The sequence below is a fragment of the Coregonus lavaretus genome, assembly GCF_964263955.1.
Source record: "Coregonus lavaretus genome assembly, chromosome: 34".
NCBI lineage: Eukaryota > Metazoa > Chordata > Actinopteri > Salmoniformes > Salmonidae > Coregonus > Coregonus lavaretus.
In genome coordinates, this window is record NC_140021.1 from 30,698,354 (window position 1) to 30,719,225 (window position 20,872).

General features: G+C 45.2%; 1 protein-coding gene across 1 annotated transcript in view; it reads right to left on the reverse strand.

Moving 5' to 3' along the window:
- LOC311109070 (voltage-dependent L-type calcium channel subunit beta-1-like) overlaps window positions 1-19,003 on the reverse strand; it is a gene marked incomplete at both ends in the record, with an annotated part of 134,947 nt that extends 115,944 nt beyond the window's left edge. Inside the window, 2 exons of the mRNA XM_084151865.1 lie at window positions 17,119-17,211; window positions 18,926-19,003. Of these exons, the coding sequence (XP_084007991.1) occupies window positions 17,119-17,211; window positions 18,926-19,003 (171 nt within the window). The remainder of the gene's footprint in view (window positions 1-17,118; window positions 17,212-18,925) is intronic.
- Between the last annotated feature and the right edge of the window lie 1,869 nt (window positions 19,004-20,872).

The window sequence follows — 20,872 nt, forward strand, 5'->3', positions numbered from 1 at the left end:
AGTTCTGGCCTGGTTTAGATCCTACCTGTCGGAAAGATATCAGTTTGTCTCTGTGAATGGTCTGTCCTCCGACAAATCAACTGTACATTTCGGTGTTCCTCAAGGTTCCGTTTTAGGACCACTATTGTTTTCACTATATATTTTACCTCTTGGGGATGTTATTCGAAAACATAATGTTAACTTTCACTGCTATGCGGATGACACACAGCTGTACATTTCAATGAAGCATGGTGAAGCCCCAAAATTGCCCTCGCTAGAAGCCTGTGTTTCAGACATAAGGAAGTGGATGGCTGAAAACTTTTTACTTTTAAACTCGGACAAAACAGAGATGCTTGTTCTAGGTCCCAAGAAACAAAGAGATCTTCTGTTAAATCTGACAATTAATCTTGATGGTTGTAAAGTCGTCTCAAATAAAACTGTGAAGGACCTAGGCGTTACTCTTGACCCTGATCTCTCTTTTGACGAACATATCAAGACTGTTTCAAGGACAGCTTTTTTCCATCTACGTAACATTGCAAAAATCAGAAATTTTCTGTCCAAAAATGATGCAGAAAAATTAATCCATGCATTTGTTACTTCTAGGTTAGACTACTGCAATGCTCTATTTTCCGGCTACCCGGATAAAGCACTAAATAAACTTCAGTTAGTGCTAAATACGGCTGCTAGAATCCTGACTAGAACCAAGAAATTTGATCATATTACTCCAGTGCTAGCTTCCCTACACTGGCTTCCTGTTAAGGCAAGGGCTGATTTCAAGGTTTTACTGTTAACCTATAAAGCGTTACATGGGCTTGCTCCTACCTATCTTTCCGAGTTGGTCCTGCCGTACATACCAATACGTACGCTACGGTCACAAGACGCAGGCCTCCTAATTGTCCCTAGAATTTCTAAGCAAACAGCGGGAGGCAGGGCTTTCTCCTATAGATCTCCATTTTTATGGAACAGTCTGCCTACCCATGTGAGAGACGCAGACTCGGTCTCAACCTTTAAGTCTTTACTGAAGACTTATCTCTTCAGTAGGTCATATGATTGAGTGTAGTCTGGCCCAGGAGTGTGAAGGTGAACGGAAAGGCTGGAGCAACGAACAGCCCTTGCTGTCTCTGCCAGGCCGGTTCCCCTCTCCACTGGGGTTCTCTGCCTCTAACCCTGTTGCAGGGGCTGAGTCACTGGCTTGCTGGTTCTCTTTCATGCCGTCCCTGGGAGGGGTGCGTCACTTGAGTGGGTTGAGTTACTGACGTGATCTTCCTGTCTGGGTTGGCGCCCCCCCCTTGGTTTGTGCTGTGGTGGAGACCTCTGTGGGCTATACTCGGCCTTGTCTCAGGATTGTAAGTTGGTGGTTGGGGATATCCCTCTAGTGGTGCGGGGGCTGTGCTTTGGCGGAGTGGGTGGGGTTATATCCTTCCTGTTTGGCCCTGTCCGGGGGTTTCTTCGGATGGGGCCACAGTGTCTCCGGACCGCTCCTGTCTCAGCCTCCAGTATTTATGCTGCAGTAGTTTATGTGTCGGGGGGCTGGGGTTAGTTGGTTATACCTGGAGTACTTCTCCTGTCTTATCCAGTGTCCTGTGTGAATTTAAGTATGCTCTCTCTAATTCTCTCGTTCTCTCTTTCTCTCTGAGAACCTGAGCCCTAGGACCATACGTCAGGACTACCGGGCATGATGACACCTTGCTGTCCCCAGTCCGCCTGGCCTTGCTGCTATTCCAGTTTCAACTGTTCTGCCTGCGGCTACGAAACCCCTACCTGTCCCAGACCTGCTGTTTTCAACTCTTAATGATCGGCTATGAAAAGCCAACTGAGAGACCTGAGCCCTAGGACCATACGCCGGGACTACCGGCCGTGGTGACTCCTTGCTGTCCCCAGTCCGCCTGGCCTTGCTGCTATTCCAGTTTCAACTGTTCTGCCTGCGGTTATGGAACCCCTACCTGTCCCAGACCTGCTGTTTTCAACTCTTAATGATCGGCTATGAAAAGCCAACTGAGATTTATTCCTGATTATTATTTGACCATGCTTGTCACTTATGAACATTTTTGAACATCTTGGCATGGTTCTGTTATAATCTCCACCCGGCACAGCCAGAAGAGGACTGGCCACCCCTCATAGCCTGGTTCCTCTCTAGGTTTCTTCCTAGGTTTTGCCTTTCTAGGGAGTTTTTCCTAGCCACCGTGCTTCTACACCTGCATTACTAGCTGTTTGGGGTTTTAGGCTGGGTTTCTGTACAGCACTTCGAGATATTAGCTGATGTAAGAAGGGCTATATAAAATAAAATTGATTGATTGATTGAGATCTGGGGTGACATCCTAATTCATACAAAGGTGAACCCAATGAAACGTTACTACTGCACTATTGCACCATGAGTTGATTATAGTACCATAAAAGCTGTGGTACTGGGTGCATGTGTAAAATGTGTGTGTGTGTGTGTGTGTGTGTGTGTGTGTGTGTGTGTGTGTGTGTGTGTGTGTGTGTGTGTGTGTGTGTGTGTATAGAACATCTAATCTGAAAGGGGTTATGGGGACATCTAGTGGTGACAGCAGTCATGCAATAAAACGGTTATCTCTGCAGTCCTTGTGTTATAAATGGTGTGTGTGTGTGTGTGTTTGTGTGTGTGTGTGTGTGGCAAAAACAGTTGCTACTGTATCAGAGTATACTGCGCAGAGCCAAGAGACTTCTATTTCTTCTCTCTATAACTGGGCATGAGTCCACCCAAACACTCATACCAAGACAATCAAACACTGACAGAGATGTGAACCAGGCCAAAGTCAGATCTTGGGGAAAAAGCAACACAAATGGCAGATATTTGAAATATTTGATTGCACCTTGTCTCACTTTGACCAAGTCTGCCGCTGCCCTGCCATTCCCCCCCCTTCGGCAGACATAAATGACAGGGAGGAGGAACCCTTGAATGTTTCGAAAGACAAGCCTGTCCTCACAAACTCATTCTATCTGTTAGACAGCATTTCAGCGCAGATGCTCGCACACACAGAAGAGAGATGAAATAAACTGAGTAAAGCCCATTAAAACTCTGCCGTCAGCCCAGCATGTGCCCGGCGTCTGAGCCATGCGGACATCGCTCTATGCCACCCACCGACTGCATTCTCAGCTCTCTCCGTCCATCCCCATAATAAACACGGGATAAAAGATCAATCGACTGCCTCTTAGTGTGTTTGCTGGCTGGGTGCACATGATACTAACAGCAGAGCTCTGTAGAGAGAGCTGCCAGTCCGCTGAGAGTCGAGAGAAAAGTCCCTGCAGTCTCAGTGGGACAGGGTGCAGAGAAATCTGAAAGAGTGCATCCGGTACAGTCAAAACAGAGAAACACACAAGCGTGTGTGTGTGTGTGTGTGTGTGTTTTTACTCTTTCAGGCAAACGTACATGCCTGCATGTGCACACACACATACGCACACGCACAACTTTTGAACGACCTACAGGTATTCCTAGAAAGAATCATTACATGAACCGTTTCCTCAGTGTATGTGTTGTTGACAGCAGCACAACATTACAAAGACTCATGCAGTATGGCTCTGGTGTTCTCAGTGAAAAAAGCAATTACACTTTTTTTACCCTCCCTTTATTAATCTCTCTCCCTCCCGCTCTGTCTCCGTCCTAAATTGAGAGAATTAGGCAGCAGACTCACATATGGAAGCTGTGCTCTCCGGCGATGGCCCAGCCCACAGCACGGCATGAAGGGAACCAGGGGGGTTCAGGAACGGACGGCAGCCGCCTCACAGACACTCTGTCAGGCAGCAGCATCCACTCAGCCTCGGTCCATGGCTTTACTCTCTGCCCGCAGGAGGAGTGCAGGAGAGAGAGGGGTGGAGGAGGAGGGAGAGAGAGAGGGAACGAAGGAAGGAGATGGAGAGACGGAGTAGCAATAGAGAGCAGAGGAGACTGTCGTACCCCCTCCTCCCCCTCCACACGTGCACTTAGATCCTCACAGACAGACCCAAGCACTATCTAACTCTCGGCAGGGCAGTTTCCACAGCGAATTCGACTCAGTGCCTCCTTAGCCTTCCAGCCCGCCCCCATGTCCCACAGCGCAGCAGAGAGGCAAAGAGAGAGTAGAGTGCCTCTGAGTGAGGCGCAGGTCTGTTACAGCACTGCCAGTTACCCCACCTTAAATCCTTATCCTCTATCTAGCTTTAACCAAATCCTCTGCAGTGCTGCTGCTGTTCAGCTCCCTGCTGTGGCTGGCTGGCTCCCTTGGTTCTGGTGTGTGTACTGTGACACTGTCCTGTAGGGGCTCCTGGGGGACACACGGTGCAGACAGGGGTCCTGACTCAGACGGGGAGGTGGAGCTACCACTGTCCTTTATTGACCGCTGTTCTTCCTAATGGGGGGCGTCGCCTTCAACACTTCTCCCTCTCTGCCACCTTGGGTTCAGTCAGATGGATGGACAGGAAAGAGTAAACAGGGCTCTTTCTCTCTCTTCTTCCTCTTTCTCTCTCTTCTTCCTCTTTCTCTCTCTTCTGTAGAAATTGTGTTGGTGGCAGGGGGAGTTCTGTAGGGCAGTGGTCAGGGCAGAGGCTCAGACAGAGAGCTGGCTGCTGGGCTGGCTGGTGAGAACAGACTGTGTGTCTTGTTGTGTCTGTTTGTCTGGTGCAGCGAGTAGCAGGAGTAGCAGGACTCTCTCTCTTTCTCCCTCGCTGTGGTGCAGAGAGCAGTCACAGATTCTCCGGCTCAGTCATGTCTGAGCACTGAGTGGAACGCTGGCTTCATCACTCCTCTTCCCCTCCCTCTGTCCTCTCCTCCTCACTTGCCCTGCCCAGTGCACTCAGCCTAACAGATGATTAAGTCCAGACCATAATATACTCATTGCTGTGTCTCTGCTGCGATCAAGCCTTCCATTTCTCTACCCGCCGACCTCGCTCAACCTACCCCCCCTCGGGGAGAGGGGCAAAACAGAAGGATAGGGAAGGAGAGGGAGAGAGAAGGGTAGAGAGGAAAGGGGCATAACAGAGGGATAGGGAAGGAGAGGGAGAGCATTTCTCCTATCTTTACCATTGTCTCCTCCCTGCATTGAAGAGACACACAGACTGAATTTCAATTGGCCACCGGCACTACCAGTTTATAACATTAGCTTTACCCTCACGTTCTCTCCTTCTCCCTCCATCAACCCTGACGGCACACACCTTAACTTTACTCCCTCTACTCTCTCCCTCATTCTTGTTCCCTCTCTCTCTCACCATCTCTTTTACTTTCCCTCTCTCTCTCACATTGATTGGAATTCTTTCCCTTTCGGTGTCTCAAAGGCTGGTATTTACGAGTACATTCCCTCTGCCTTTTCCTCTCCAGGGGAGAGCTGTGCTGTTTACATCATACGCTTTGGGTAAGCAGCAGCATTTCTTCAGACTCTCTTGACTCTACAGGAACCTCAGTGTTTGTATTCCTTCTAACAGGGAGTCACTTCAAATCAAAATCAAATCAAAGTTTACTGGCCGCGTACACAGTTCAGCAGATGTTATAGCGGGTGCAGCAACATGCTTATGTTACAAGCTCCTAACAATGCAGTAAAACGTCAAACAAGTGTCTTCAGTGTCTGTCGTCCTTATAGCACAATGTCGCTCTCCGTTTGATTCTGCTAATACAGGCTAATGTATTAATTGTATGCAGAGATGACACTGATACAGCGGCATCTGATGTGCTGTGACTAAAACAGACGGCGGTAAACACTGGTGTCCCCTACACCGCTCCACGGGGCAAGGGCAGCCACTGTCTGTCTCTCTCTCCTCTCCTCCACTGCTGCTGCTGATATAGGTTGCGTCCCAAATAAAAAATCTAATACAAAATGTATTTTATTAGTCACATGCGCCGAATACAACAAGTACCTTACCATGAAATGCTTACTTACAAGCCCTTAACCAACAATGCAGTTCCAGAAATAGAGTTAAGAAAATATTTACTTAATAAACAAAGGTAAAAATGAATAAAAAAAGTAACACAATGAAATAACAATAACGAGGCTATATACAGGGGGTACTGGTACCGAGTCAATGTGCGTGGGTACAGGTTAGTCGAGGTAATTTGTACATGTAGGTAGGGGTAAAGTGACTATGCATAGATAATAAACAGCGATTAGCAGCAGTGTAAAAACAAATGGGGGGGGGGGGTCAATGCAAATAGTCCTGGTGGCCATTTGATTAATTGTTCAGCAGTCTCATGGCTCCAGTACCACTCGCCGTTCAGTAGCAGAGAGAACAGTCTATGACTTGGGTGACTGGAGTCTTTGACAACTTTTTGGGCCTTCCTCTGACACCGCCTAGTATATAGGTCCTGGATGGCAGGGAGCTTGGCCACAGTGATGTACTGGGCCGTACGCACTACCCTCTGTAGCGCCTTATGGTCGGATGCTGAGCAGTTGCCATACCAGGCGGTGATGCAACCGGTCAGAATGCTCTCGATGGTGCAGCTGAATAACTTTTTGAAGGTCTGGGGACCCATGCCAATTATTTTCATTCTCCTGAGGGTTGAAAAGGTGTTGTTGTGCCCTCTTCACGACTGTCTTGGTGTGTTTGGACCATGATAGTTTATTGGTGATGTGGACACCAAGGAACTTGAAACTCTCGACCCGCTCCACTACAGCCCCATCGATGTTAATGGGGGCCTGTTCGGCTTGCCTTTTCCTGTAGTCCACGATCAGCTCCTTTGTCTTGCTCACATTGAGGGAGAGGTTGTTGTCCTGGCACCGCACTGCCAGGTCACTGACCTCCTCCCTATAGGCTGTCTCATCGTTGTCGGTGATCAGGCCTACCACTGTTGTGTCGTCAGCAAACTTAATGATGGTGTTGGAGTCATGCTTGGCCATGAAGTCGTGGGTAAACAGGGAGTACAGGAGGGGACTAAGCATGCACCCCTGAGGGGCCCCCGTGTTGAGGATCAGCCTGGCAGATGTGTTGTTGCCTACCCTTACCACCTGGGGGTGGCCCGTCAGGAAGTCCAGGATCCAGTTGCAGAGGGAGGTGTTTAGTCCCAGGGTCCTTAGCTTAGTGATGAGCTTTGTGGGCACTATGGTGTTGAACGCTGAGCTGTACTCAATGAACAGCATTCTCATATAGGTGTTGCTTTTGTCCAGGTGGGAAAGGGCAGTGTGGAGTGCGATTAAGATTGCGTCATCTGTGGATCTGTTGGGGCGGCATGCGAATTGGAGTGGGTCTAGGTTTTCCGGGATGATGGTGTTGATGTGAGTCATGACCAGCCTTTCAAAGCACTTCATGGCTACCGACGTGAGTGCTACGGGGCAGTAGTCATTTAGGCAGGTTACCTTCGCTTTCTTGGGCACAGGGACTATGGTGGTCTGCTTGAAACATGTAGGTATTTCAGGGAGAGGTTGAAAATGTCAGTGAAGACACTTGCCAGTTGGTCCGCGAATGTTCTGAGTACACGTCCCGGTAATCCGTCTGGCCCCGTGGCCTTGTGAATGTTGACCTGTTTTAAGTTGACCTGAGCTTGATCACACAGTTGTCCGGAACAGCTGGTGCTCTCATGCATGCTTCAGTGTTGCTTTCCTCGAAGCAAGCATAAAAGGCATTTAGTTTGTCTGGTAGGCTCGCGTCACTGGGCACCTTGTGGCTGGGTTTCCCTTTGTAGTCTGTAAAAGTTTGCAAGCCCTGCCACATCCGACGAGTGTCAGAGCCGGTGTAGTAGGATTCAATCTTAGTCCTGTATTGACGCTTTGCCTGTTTGATGGTTCGTCGGAGGGCATAGCGGGATTTCTTATAAGCGTCTGGATTAGTGTCCTGCGGTTGTTGCCTGGTTGTACACACGGTCACTGTGGGGACGACGTCGTCGATACACTTATTGATGAAGCCGGTGACTGAGGTGGTATAATCCTCAATGTCATTGGATGAATCCCGGAACATATTCCAGTCTGTGCTAGCAAAACAGTCCTGCAGCATAGCATCCGTGTCATCTGACCACTTCCGTATTGAGCGAGTCACTGGTACTTCCTGCTTTAGTTTTTCCTTGTAAGCAGGAATCAGGAGGATAGAATTATGGTCAGATTTGCCAAATGGAGTGCGAGGGAGAGCTTGGGAGTCGCCTCTGTGTTTGGAGTAAAGGTGGTCTAGAGTTTTTTTTCCTCTTGTTGCACATGTGACATGCTGGTAGAAATTAGGTCAAACTGATTTAAGTTTGCCTGCATTAAAGTCCCCGGCCACTAGAAGCGCCGGTTCTGGATGAGCATTTTCTTGTTTGCTTACGGCCTTATACAGCTCGTTGAGTGCGGTCTTAGTGCCAGCATCGGTTTGTGGTGGTAAATAGACCACTATGAATAATATAGATGAAAACTATCTTGGTAGATAGTGTGGTCTACAGTTTATCATGAGGTACTCTACCTCAGGCGAGCAATACCTCGAGAATTCTTTAATATTAGACATTGCGCACCAGCTGTTATTGACAAATAGACACACTCCCCCACCCCTTGTCTTACCAGACGTAGCTGTTCTGTCCTGCCGATGCACGGAAAAACAGCCAGCTATATACTATCCGTGTTGTCGTTCAGCCACGACTCGGTGAAACATAAGATATTACAGAATTTAATGTCCCGTTGGTAGGATAATCTCGAACGGAGAACATCCAGTTTATTTTCCAGTGATTGCACGTTGGCCAATAGAACGGATGGTATAGGCGGGTTACCCACTCGCTGACAAATTCTCACAAGGCACCCCGATCTCCGCCCCCTGTATATCCTCTCAAGCTTTGTCAGGTTGGATGGGGAGCGTTGCTGCACAGATCTTTTCAGGTCTCTCCAGAGATGTTCGATTGGGTTCAAGTCCGAGCTCTGGCTGGGCCACTCAAGGACATTCAGAGACTTGTCCCGAAGCCACTCCTGCGTTGTCTTGGCTGTGTGCTTAGGGTCGTTGTCCTGTTGGAAGGTGAACCTTCGCCCCAGTCTGAGGTCCTGAGCGCTTTGGAGCAGGTTTTCATCAAGGATCTCTCTGTACTTTGCACAGTTCATCTTTCACTCGATCCTGACTAGTCTCTCAGTCCCTGCCGCTGAAAAATATCCCCACAGCATGATGCTGCCACCACCATGCTTCTCCGTAGGGATGGTACTGGCCAGGTGATGAGCGGTGACTGGTTTCCTCCAGAAGTGACTATTGGCATTCAGGCCAAAGAGTTCAATCTTGGTTTCATCAAACCAGAGAATCTTGTTTCTCATGGTCTGAGAGTCCTTTAGGTGCCATTTGGCAAACTCCAAGCGGGCTGTCATGTGCCTTTTACTGAGAAGTGGCTTCTGTCTGGCACCTTTACCATAAAGGCCTGATTGGTGGAGTGCTGCAGAGATGGTTGTCCTTCTGGAAGGTTCTCCCATCTCCACAGAGGAACTCTGGAACTCTGTCAGAGTGACCATCGGGTTCTTGGTCACCTCCCTGACCATGGCCCTGCTTCCCCGATTGCTCAGTTTGGTCGGGCATCCAGCTCTAGGAAGAGTCTTGGTAGTTCCAAACTTCTTCCATTTAAGAATGATGGAGGCCACTGTGTTCTTTGGGACCTTCAATGCTGCAGAAATGTTTTGGTACCCTTCCCCAGATCTGTTCCTCGACACAATCCTGTCTCGGAGCTCTACGGACAATTCCTAGAACCTTTGACATGCACTGTCAACTGTGGGACCTTATATAGACAGGTGTGTGCCTTTACAAATCATGTCCAATCAATTGAATTTACCACAGGTGGACTCCAATCAAGTTGTAGAAACATCTCAAGGATGATCAATGGAAACAGGATGCACCTGAGCTCAATTTCGAGTCTCATAGCAAAGGGTCTGAATACTTATGTAAATAAGGTATTTCTGTTTTTCAATTTTTAAAACATTTGCAACAATTTCTAAAAACCTGTTTTCACTATGTCATTATGGGTATTGTTTGTAGATTGATGAGGATTTATTTAATACATTTTAGAATAAGGCTCTAACGTAACAAAATGTGGAAAAAGGGAAGGGGTCTGAATACTTTCCGAACGCACTTTAACAGTATGTACGGATAACCTCCAGTGATGCTTTCACATGTACTGTAATCAATCAATATCTATTAATCTGGGCTGGGTTAACTTTTTTAAAGCTCACTCGTCAGAATTAAACATGGCACATTCTTTCCTTGATGCATTGATAAATCACGTCAATGCTTCATTCTGTGGCAGGTGTGGCAGGTGTCACTGTTTTGATGGAGGAGCATCATTGCAGGCAGAGACCTCTCCACCTTTCGGAGGCAATGGGAGGAGGTTAGAGGAGGGGGGAGGAAGAGGGGGGTACTATCACGTTCTATCAGAGAAGTGATCATCACTCACGCTCTGCTGACACAGTGACCATGACAAATAGCTGCGTTGTCGTGATACACCACTCTGCAACACAATCTGTACTATCTGAATAAGAACACATGCAAATGAGTAGCGTTGTGAGGGTGTATGTCCTTCAGGGACATGGACCTAATAGGTACTATACTATACCACTTTAGGCCTCCAGTTATGTATCAATACTACAAGCTGCCACAGGTTTAATGAAAATATCAGCACACCACTATTTATCAGAAATGCAAAGTAATGATTCACAGTGATAAAACACAGAGGATTCAAATACAAGGATGTCATTGTCTACTCTTCTGAGGAAAGTACAAAGCGACTTGGCAGGTCTCAGTCACTGTGCTCTTCACTGATGAGTCGCGGTTTTGTCTCACCAGGGGTGATGGTCGGATTCGCGTTTATCGTTGAAGGAATGAGCATTACACCGAGGCCTGTACTCTGGAGCGGGATCGATTTGGAGGTGAAGGGTCCGTAATGGTCTGGGGCGGTGTGTCACAGCAGCATCGGACTGAGCTTGTTGTCATTGCAGGCAATCTCAACGCTGTGCGTTACAGGGAAGACATCCTCCTCCCTCATGTGGTACCCTTCCTGCAGGCTCATCCTGACATGACCCTCCAGCATGACAATGCCATCAGCCATACTGCTCGTTCAGTGCATTATTTCCTGCAAGACAGGAATGTCAGTGTTCTGCCATGGCCAGCGAAGAGCCCAGATCTCAATCCCATTGAACACGTCTGGGACCTATTGGATCGGAGAGTGACGGCTAGGGCCATTCCCCCCAGAAATGTCCGGGAACTTGCAGGTGCCTTGGTGGAAGAGTGGGGTAACATCTCACAGCAAGAACTGGCAAATATGCTGCAGTCCATGAGGAGGAGATGCACTGTAGTACTTAATGCAGCTGGTGGCCACATCAGATACTGACTGTTACTTTTGATTTTGACCCCCCCCTTTGTTCAGGGACACATTATTCAATTTCTGTTAGTCACCTGTCTGTGGACGTTGTTCAGTTTATGTTTCAGTTGTTGAATCTTGTTATGTTCATACAAATATTTACACATGTTATGTTTTTTTGCTGAGTTTATATAGTACATTACTTTTGACATGGGCCCATAGAGCTCTGGTCGAAAATTGTGCACTATATAGGGAATAGGGTGCCATTTGGGACGTATACTGAAACAGTGGGTGCCTGAAGATAAAGACTGCCCTGCTTGTAACAGGGGGCACTGTTCGCTAATGCCTCCTCTCCTGACAAAACAGGAGAAGGAAGGAGAATATGCAGGCATCCATTACACTTTGCACTCTGGTAAACAAAACAAGGTTACACCTGGATATATTACCCTAAAAGGGTGAACAACTGTTTTGAACAAATTTGATTCTATGCCGTTCATGGGCCTGAATGACCATACTATTAACATAGAAACAATCTCATCTAATACTGGAACAGAAACAAAACATTTTCTCTTTTCATTTTGTCTCCTAGATAGGTTAGTCCCTATTCATATAACTTCAACTCTAAGGATAGGTCAAACATGCATGCAAACACTGACTGACTGTCAGTAGCTCATAGTCATGATGGGTAAATATCTCTCTTTATTTCTTACCACCTGATGGCAGTCTTGCTGTTCTGTGCCGGTAGCTCAAACTGTCAGAGGAGACAAGTGAAACGTGTCCTACCATAAACCGGCTTACAGCAGCCAGCCCATCCGTCCTTCCCTAAGCCATTTATTTAGTATTCAAGTGCATTTAAAATGAATGGTTATTCTGTTATTATGACAAAACATAAGCACTGCATATGTAACCAACAATAAGCATCATGCTCGTGTCAGTTGTCAGTCTTTGGCTCATAGATCACAACAAATAAGTACAGTTGGAGACTTTGGTACATTCCCACATTTGGTGTATCCCTAAACATTGTCTGCAGGACTCAGGTCTATGAGGTTGTCAGTGGCCTGAACAGAGGCGACTAGGTTACTCCATGCCCTGTCTGTGTCCCTGGTATCAGTTACATAAAACCCCCTGGGGTTGCCAGAGATGATAAGGAACTCAGCCAATACGTCGCTTACGTAACCCCTTCCCCCCATTAACGGGAGAAAACATAATCTGGCGGATGAAAAGAAAAGAAAAAAGTCTGTAATCAAGATAACGAAAAAGGGGTTTCCTGTGACCACACCACACCCTGCCTTTTAGACACCCCACCACCACTACCTCCACTATCCGTATGGAGAGAGGGTCTGCATCCCAAATGGCATCCTATTCCCTACTTACATAGTGCACTAATTTTTACCAGGGCCCATAGGTTGCATCATATTGCACTATATAGGGCACTTTGTAGGGAATAGGATGCCATTTGGGACACACACTGGGAATCATCCAATTTTGGACGGACAAAGGACCTAAAATCGCAAACAAATTAGACTGCAGTGCCCTTCAAGCTTTTATCCCTGCAATTATACAGTATCAGTTACCATCCCCTCAATGACATTCAGCTCGGTTCCACTTTACTTATGGAATCCATGATGCAGTTTAGTCCTATAGAAACGACTCCTTCTTCCTCCAGAGCTGGGCTGTGAGTTCCAGCAGATAGTGACCACACCACCACAACTCCCACTGCTGACTGAGTGATCTGGACCGCCACTGCTCTCAACCTCCTCCAACCTATACTGTAACCCCCATGGGCAGTAAGAGTCACAGGGTACCTCTTTCTTTCTTTCTTTCTTTCTTTCTTTCTTTCTTTCTTTCTTTCTTTCTTTCTTTCTTTCTTTCTTTCTTTCTTTCTTTCTTTCTTTCTTTCTTTCTTTCTTTCTTTCTTTCTTTCTTTCTTTGCCCTCTCGCTCTTCTCTCTCTCTCCCACTGACAATTCCAGTCAATTCAAAAGGGGCTTTATTGGCATATGTTTCCCAATGATATATACACTACATGACGGCGCTGTTTTGAAGCCAACATGCCTCCATGTTGGTACTGCTCCTCCATTGTGAAAGAGATTTTGGAAGCTATAGAAATGCATTTATTAATGTCTACATTCGTTTTTGCCACGTTTATTATATTACAGACACCTTAATGCATACTTTTAAGTTATATGTGAGCTAAACATAACATATTTAAATATATACAAATATTTTCCATCAAGTATATATCTTTAAGAGTACTAATGTTACTGTCCCCCACTACAACAAATACTATAATACGTGTAACTTCTTCCTTAAAACATTTAATTGAAATACTGTAGAATTCCATTCATTCTGAAGAGTACCAATATGGCCGACCGGTGGCTTCAAAGCCTCTTCTTGGCCAATAAATAGCATCAGAAATCTAGTGTTTATATACATCATTGATGTTTACATTGCCAAAGAAGGTGAAATAAACAAACAAAATTGAGAAGAAACCAAAAAAAAAACAACAACAAAGAACTCTTCGAAATGAACAGTAAGACAATTCAAATGTTATATTATCAGCGGTGTACAGTGTTGAAACAATGTGCAAATAGTAGGGGAATATAAATAAAACAGATAAATAGTGGTGGTAATTACAATGTTGTTTATGCTCCATGATGGCCCTTTTCTCTGTCTCTCTGTCTGCCCTCTCTCTGTGTAAAAAGGAGTAAAGGAAGACTGTTCTTTTAGAAGCAGTTTGACTGCAGGAATGAGAGATGAGAGCTGTAATGGATCGATGGTACAGTAACCCTGATGAGCCTCCGATGTACTGAACACTCTGAACACTCGCCCACATGAATGCTGGGATTGAGTCACCATGCCAACAGGTGTGGTGCTGAGGGAGATGGTGGAAGAGTAGAAGGCACTCAACCAACGTCAAACAAGTTGTAACCCTAAAATAATATGAGCATTTGGAAGAAATAGGAGAGACTCCCCACTGGGCACACACTGGTTGAATCAATGTTGTTTTGGTGCTGAGCAATATGGACAAAAATCCATATTGCGATAAATTGACAAATGTTTTGGGCTTTTTTTCAGTGCCTAGTAAGACAACTGAGATGGTAGCCTGTGATTAAAAAAATAAGCTACACTGAAATTCTCCACAAAAAGCTTATTTCTCACAAATGTTGTGCACATATTTGTTTACATCTCTGTTAGTGAGCATTTCTCCTTTGCCAAGATAAGTCATCCACCTGACAGGTGTGGCATATCAAGAAGCGGATCATTACACAGGTGCACCTTGTGCTGGGGACAATAAAAGGCCACTCTAAAATGTGCAGTTTTGTCACACAACACAATGCCACAGATGTCTCAAGTTTTGAGGGAGCGTGCAATTGGCATGCTGACTGCAGGAATGTCCAACAGAGCTGTTGCCAGAGAACTGCATGTTCATTTCTCTACCATAAGCTGCCTCCAACGTCGTTTTAGAGAATTTGGCAGTACGTCCAAGCGGCCTCACAACCGCAGACCACGTGTAACGACGCCAGCCCAGGCACACATCCGGCTTATTCATCTGCGGGATCATCTGAGACCAGCCACCCAGACAGCTGATGAAACTGAGGAGTATTTATGTCTGTAATAGAGCCCTTTTGTGGGGAGAAACTCATTCTGATTGGCTGGGCCTGGCTCCCAAGTGGGTGGGCCTATGCCCTCCTAGGCCCACCAATGGCTGCACCCCTTCCCAGTCATGTGAAATCCATAGATTAGGGCCTAATGAATTTATTTCAATTGACTGATTTCCTTATATGAACTGTAACTCAGTAAAATCATTGAAATTGTTGCATGTTGCATTTATATTTTTGTTCAGAATCGATGAAAACAGTACTGGTTGATGACATGTATTTTCTATGTCAGGCCCGGTTCCAGGCATAAGTGACATAGAATACACTAGGTGCAATTTAGAAGTTTGGTTGTGCATCAGCAGTTTTTCTCTTGTTATGTCCGTCACTGACCTCCAGGGGGCCCCACATGATTTTGAGAGTCATTCTCATTCAGATATCATATTTTCATGGCATAAATCACAAAATGTTCCTCAACTATTAATATAGTCTTTAAATATAGTCTAATTTGAATATGTAAACATTTGGGGCTGAACATGGTGAGAGTCCTGATAACAAAGAGGGAAGATTATGATGAGACAATAAAAAAATGTCGGAGAAGATTCAAAAGAACTTGACAGCTTGATGAATAAGCCAGTGAAACAACAATTTTTCCTCCTCATATTTTGAAACCCAGTTCCCAGTATGGTGTTAGTTTAAAGTTTTAACCACCGCAGCCTCATACTTGTGAGAAGTGAAAATAATCATGTCCAACAAGATGGAGAGAGTGAGGAGGGAAAGAAGGTCAGCTTAACCACTGTTATGATAAAACATTTAAAACGGTGTATTTATGTTAGTTCCTAACAGAGTTCCTGGAATGGCTGCTATTCCTGGAGTCCTCTTCCAGCAAACATCTAAAAGGGGATACTATGTCTGCTCTTCGATTTGCCCGTCTGACCTCGGTAGAACCTTTCCCCCCTCCCTCTCTCTTTTGTTATTTCTCTCTCTACTTTTCTCTCACTCCCAATCCTACTTGCTACATCATGTCTGGGTATCTCTTTCAGTAGGGTTGTGTCTCAGATGTACTGTAGTGGCTCGTCCGACCCTCGTACTGTACAACCTTCCCGCCTCTCTCTTTGTTTTTTTTTCCTCTTTCCTTCTACTTTTCTTTCTTCTTCCTAATTTCAGCTCGTGTCCTGGTATCTCCTGCAGTGTTGTGTCTCAGATGTAAGTTACTGTAGTTGCTCTCAGTCTAATTGAGTTTAGCCACGATGACTCAGAGCGTCAAGAATGACAACAGTCTGTCAGAGGGGGGGTCGGCCTAATGAGCCTGTTGGAATACCCAAGAGGACTGTGGGAATGGACGTGCGACAGCTTCACAGGACCAATCTTCCGCGGGGTCGAGGGGGAAGGGCATGTCATATCACTGCCGAGAAGATCTTCATCCCCTAATCCACCCAGCAGGTCCTCACTGATCAGCTGTCAGTGCTATATAAACACATGGTAAAAGCAAATGCGAACATCCCGTAGCCTCAATTCAAACACCTTCTCTGTGTCTGAGAGAAAGGAGGCGGCAATTCCACCACGTGCCATATTGGTCCGATCCACTCCGATGTCACCCCTGCTCTGTAGTGGCAGAGGCGCCAAAGAGGAGGCAATCTTTATCACCTCCAAAAAAGGCTGAAATATTTCGGCAGAGGCGCCTATCCTTAACCCAGCCTCTCCCAGTCTGTCCCTGCAGGTCTGCTGCTCAACAAAGACCAGACACCGTGAGTGCTTCACATACACACTGTGTACCTCAGAGGGTCTGCTTTATAACAGGCCACAGTGTCAGCAGCCACACTCAAGCACTTCGACTGCAAAGCTAAAGAGCCGCCTGCAGTTCACAGAGATCGTTAACATACTGAACCGAAGCCATGTTTATAACAGGGGCTTCATTGCAAAATGCATTGATTTATATCAATGACTTTGCATTTTCTGCTCTTACGCCAGTCTGAACATACCGGCTATGTACTGTAAACCATAGAAATAGAATGTTCTAATTACAGTATATGCTGTAAACATCCAGTACAGACATGATGTCATAAGTGTCCAATGGACAGTTATTGAAGCATATATGCCATGAGATATCATCCCATTCATTCCATTAAAGTTACACTCACGGCCCATCTCTAACACAGTCACAGTCAGATCACTCTCACACCACACACTCTCACTTCAACTCAGATTCTCACTGCTAACAATTGAAATCACTACCTTTCCAGAAAAGTATAGACCTCCAAGGTACCCAGGTGGTAAATGCCTTGTAAATGGAATGTGTCTTCCCTTTAGATAACCTGAAGACTACTGGTCCCCTTACCTGTCGCACAAAGCTGTTGGTTGTTGTATCTGAAGAGGTGCTGCCGTCTGATCCTTTGAATCTGCTTTTTCTCTGTGCTCCTTTTCCATATGACTTCAGTAGAAGGAGAAAACAGAAAAATAACATGAAAGGACCATTATCAGCAGGTAACACACTAGAACCTGGACAACAAAGACATATTGGGAGTTAAGTGTTATTAGAGCGCTATGAGCAAAAACTCCGGTGGCACAGCAGTTTATTTTCAAATGGTCATTTTGAAAAGCTAAACACTGGAACAATTGCATGGGGCTCAGTAGATGATGTACTGTGATATAATATGTCTCGGGAAAATACAGTGCTTTATTACAGGGATGAGGTGCTCATGTGTTGCTAGTAGCAACTGAAAAACACCCAACCATCAAAAATCTGCTTTTTTTTATTCTCACCCATTCCTCCAGGACATGTAAAGGATGAAGATAAAAATAAAGCTATTCTGTTGGTTGCTTAGAAACCGGGTATGTATGTCTATTTACTCGAAAATACCCATTTTGGTGTAGGCACTCAATATGCAGCGATGTTAGGCAATGTTGAATGTCATTTATAGTGCATATATTTGCTACCATTTTATAAGAGTAGTAGTCATTGAAAATTCTGAATTGAATTCATTACATTCATAAAGAGATAGGCAAGTGAAATAGTGCAGCTTCCACTAGGCTACTTCCAGCAATCTGTTCTTTCAGTAGATCAAAACCAAGGCTATTATACGTGTACTGCAATGTAATATGATTAAGCCAGGTCATTGGACCACTGACCTGGTCAAGACCATCTATTTACTTAATCAAAGCATGGCTGGGAGACAAACCTCAGCTTAGCTGTGGATCAACACCAACCCCTAGGCTACTGCAGCAGACTAAACACCACTCCATGGTGAAGGAAGTTTCTGATTAACTTCACCAATGGCATGGAGCCGAGACCAGGCTTTGTGGCATCTAGCTCCGACTACATCGATTGCCCAAGCACAATACTTCAAAAAAAGAATAATTATGAAACGCCCACCTTGTACCCATGTTTGTCCTCTGTAGTTGCGTGCCTTCCTGAAATACATACCTTTTCAATGAACATTAATTCAATACCACCACTGACTGCCACCTTAGTGCAACAGCAGTAAGCAAACAGTCGGTGGTTGTATTTCATTAACGTTTATTGAAAAAGTATGTATTTCAGAAAGGCACGCAACTACAGAGGACAAACATAGGTACAAGGTGGGCGTTTCATTATTTAAATTTTGGCCGAATCAATGTAGTCGGAGCTAGATTCCACAAAGCCTGGTCTCGGCTCCACACCTTTGGTGAAGTTCATCATAAACTTCCTTCACCATGGAGTGGTGTTTAGTCTGCTAAGGCTACTGTAGCCTACTGGACTGGCCATAAAAAACATACATATTTACTGATGCAAAAAAATTATTTTTAGTGGAATAAACCAGTTGGCCATATGGGGTTCACCAGGTAAAATAATCAGGCAGTTGCAATTCAATTGACTTTAACTGAATACAACTTCTCCAACTTACAGTTATAACTGTGTAACACGCCTGAAACAACTGTAGCCTAGCTGTTTCACATTCCAGAAAAACATTCATCCTTATTATCCAAAAGGTAGGTTATACCACCTGACATAACGCAGACTACACCAACTTCCGGTAGCAGTTAACTTTATGGCGTTACATTTGGCGCCTAGATGAGCGTAATGGCATTTAGGTATTTGCAGCTATTTATTACCATACACATGCGAAATAGACATAGAAATCACAAAATACAACAACTGTGCATACTTGTAGTCCTGGGTTTTCGAGCGAATCCATGTGTCTGTCCAAAAGTGAGTGCGTCTTTTGCGAGTTATTATGGACCATTTGACATCCAACCGTCGGTCTATCGTTGAGATAGAAAATACACTTTTTCAAGGTCGGTGGTCACGCGTAACTCCCGCTCTGTTCAAAATTTAGAGCAGATTTTTGTTTGACATGATGTAACGTCCGAATTAATAGAAAGAGTTGTGTGAAAGATACTTTGTTGGCGTAGAAGTGAAGTGACTCGCCTATTTTTCTCAGCCTCTGCTTTGCAGTCTTAAGTTTGAGTCAGACCACAACCGGGAAGGCTTGGGAAGGAGGAGCAGTTTGCGTAAAAAGCTTTTTTCTAAAGGACTTGTTTCCTCCGCTTAGGTGCAAAAATGTAATATGACTGCATGTCATTCAACAACTCAGTCCCTTTACCGAGTCTCTGCTCCTCACTCCCACGTTGGCTCACAAGCAGTTTTTTCTCCAACTGGTAACAGCCGCTGGAAGCAGTAAGCTTGCGCATCTCCAGCAAAGCTACGTCTCGAGGTTAAGAACAGCTGTATGACTAATCATAGCTGCTGGAGTTAACATTTTTAGTAAAATAATAGTTACTTTTATGATGGGGTTGAAACATAAATGGAAGGGAAAATCAAAGGGGGTTGATACGTATTTGTTAGTAGCCTAATTAATCTTGTTGACCAGACACTTCCGCCCATGGACAATTACACTGAACAAAAATATAAATGCAACATGTTAAGTATTGGTCCCATGTTTCATGAGCTGAAATAAAAGATCCCAGAAATGTTCCATATGCACAAAAAGCTTATTTCTCTCAAATGTTGTGCACAAATGTGTTTACATGTTAGTGAGTATTTCTCCTTTGCCAAAGATAATCCAGCCACCTGACAGGCGTGGCAGATCAAGAAGCTGATTAAACGTTATGATCATTACACAGGTGCACCTTGTGCTGGGGACAATAAAAGGCCACTCTAAAATGTGCAGTTTTGTCACACATAACAATGCCACAGATGTCTCAAGTTTTGAGGGAGCATGTAATTGGCATGCTGACTTCAGGAATGTCCACCAGAGCTGTTGGCAGATAATTTACTGTTAATTTCTCTACCAACGTCGTTTTAGAGAATTTGGCAGTACGTCCAACCGCAGACCAGCCCTTACAAAAAATATTGCCGTTTTGAAACTGCAGTAAAAGTGCAGTAACTGCAGTTGACTGTGGTATTTTGGAAGTTGTAATTGCAGAATAACTGCACTCTAACTGCAGTTACACTGCAAAATTACTGCAGTAAAAAAAACTGTGTATTGCAGTTATACTGCATTCTGACTGCAATCTTTTTTCGTAAGGGACGTATATGGTGTCGTGTGGGCGAGCGGTTTGCTGATGTCAACGTTGTGAACAGAGGGCCCTATGGTGGCGATAGGGTTATGGTATGGGCAGGCATAAGCTACGGACAACAAGCACAATTGAATTTTATCGATGACAATTTGAATGCACAGAGATAACATGACGAGATCCTGAGGCCCATTGTCTTGCCATTCATCCGCCGCCATCATCTCATGTTTCAGCATAATAATGCACAGCCCCATGTCGCAAGGATCTGTACACAATTCCTGGAAGCTGAAAATGTCCCAGTTCTTCCATGGCCTGCATATTCACCAGACATGTCACCCATTGAGCATGTTTGGGATGCTCTGGATCGACGTGTACGACAGCATGTTCCAGTTCCCACCAATATCCAGCAATTTCGCACAGCCATTGAAGAGAAGTAGGACAACATTCCACAGGCCACAATCAAAAGCTTGATCAACTATGCGAAGGAGATGTGTCGCACTGCATGAGGCAAATTATGGTCACACCAGATACTGACTGGATTTCTGATCCACATCCTTACCTTTTTTTATTAAGCTATCTGTGACCAACTGATGCAT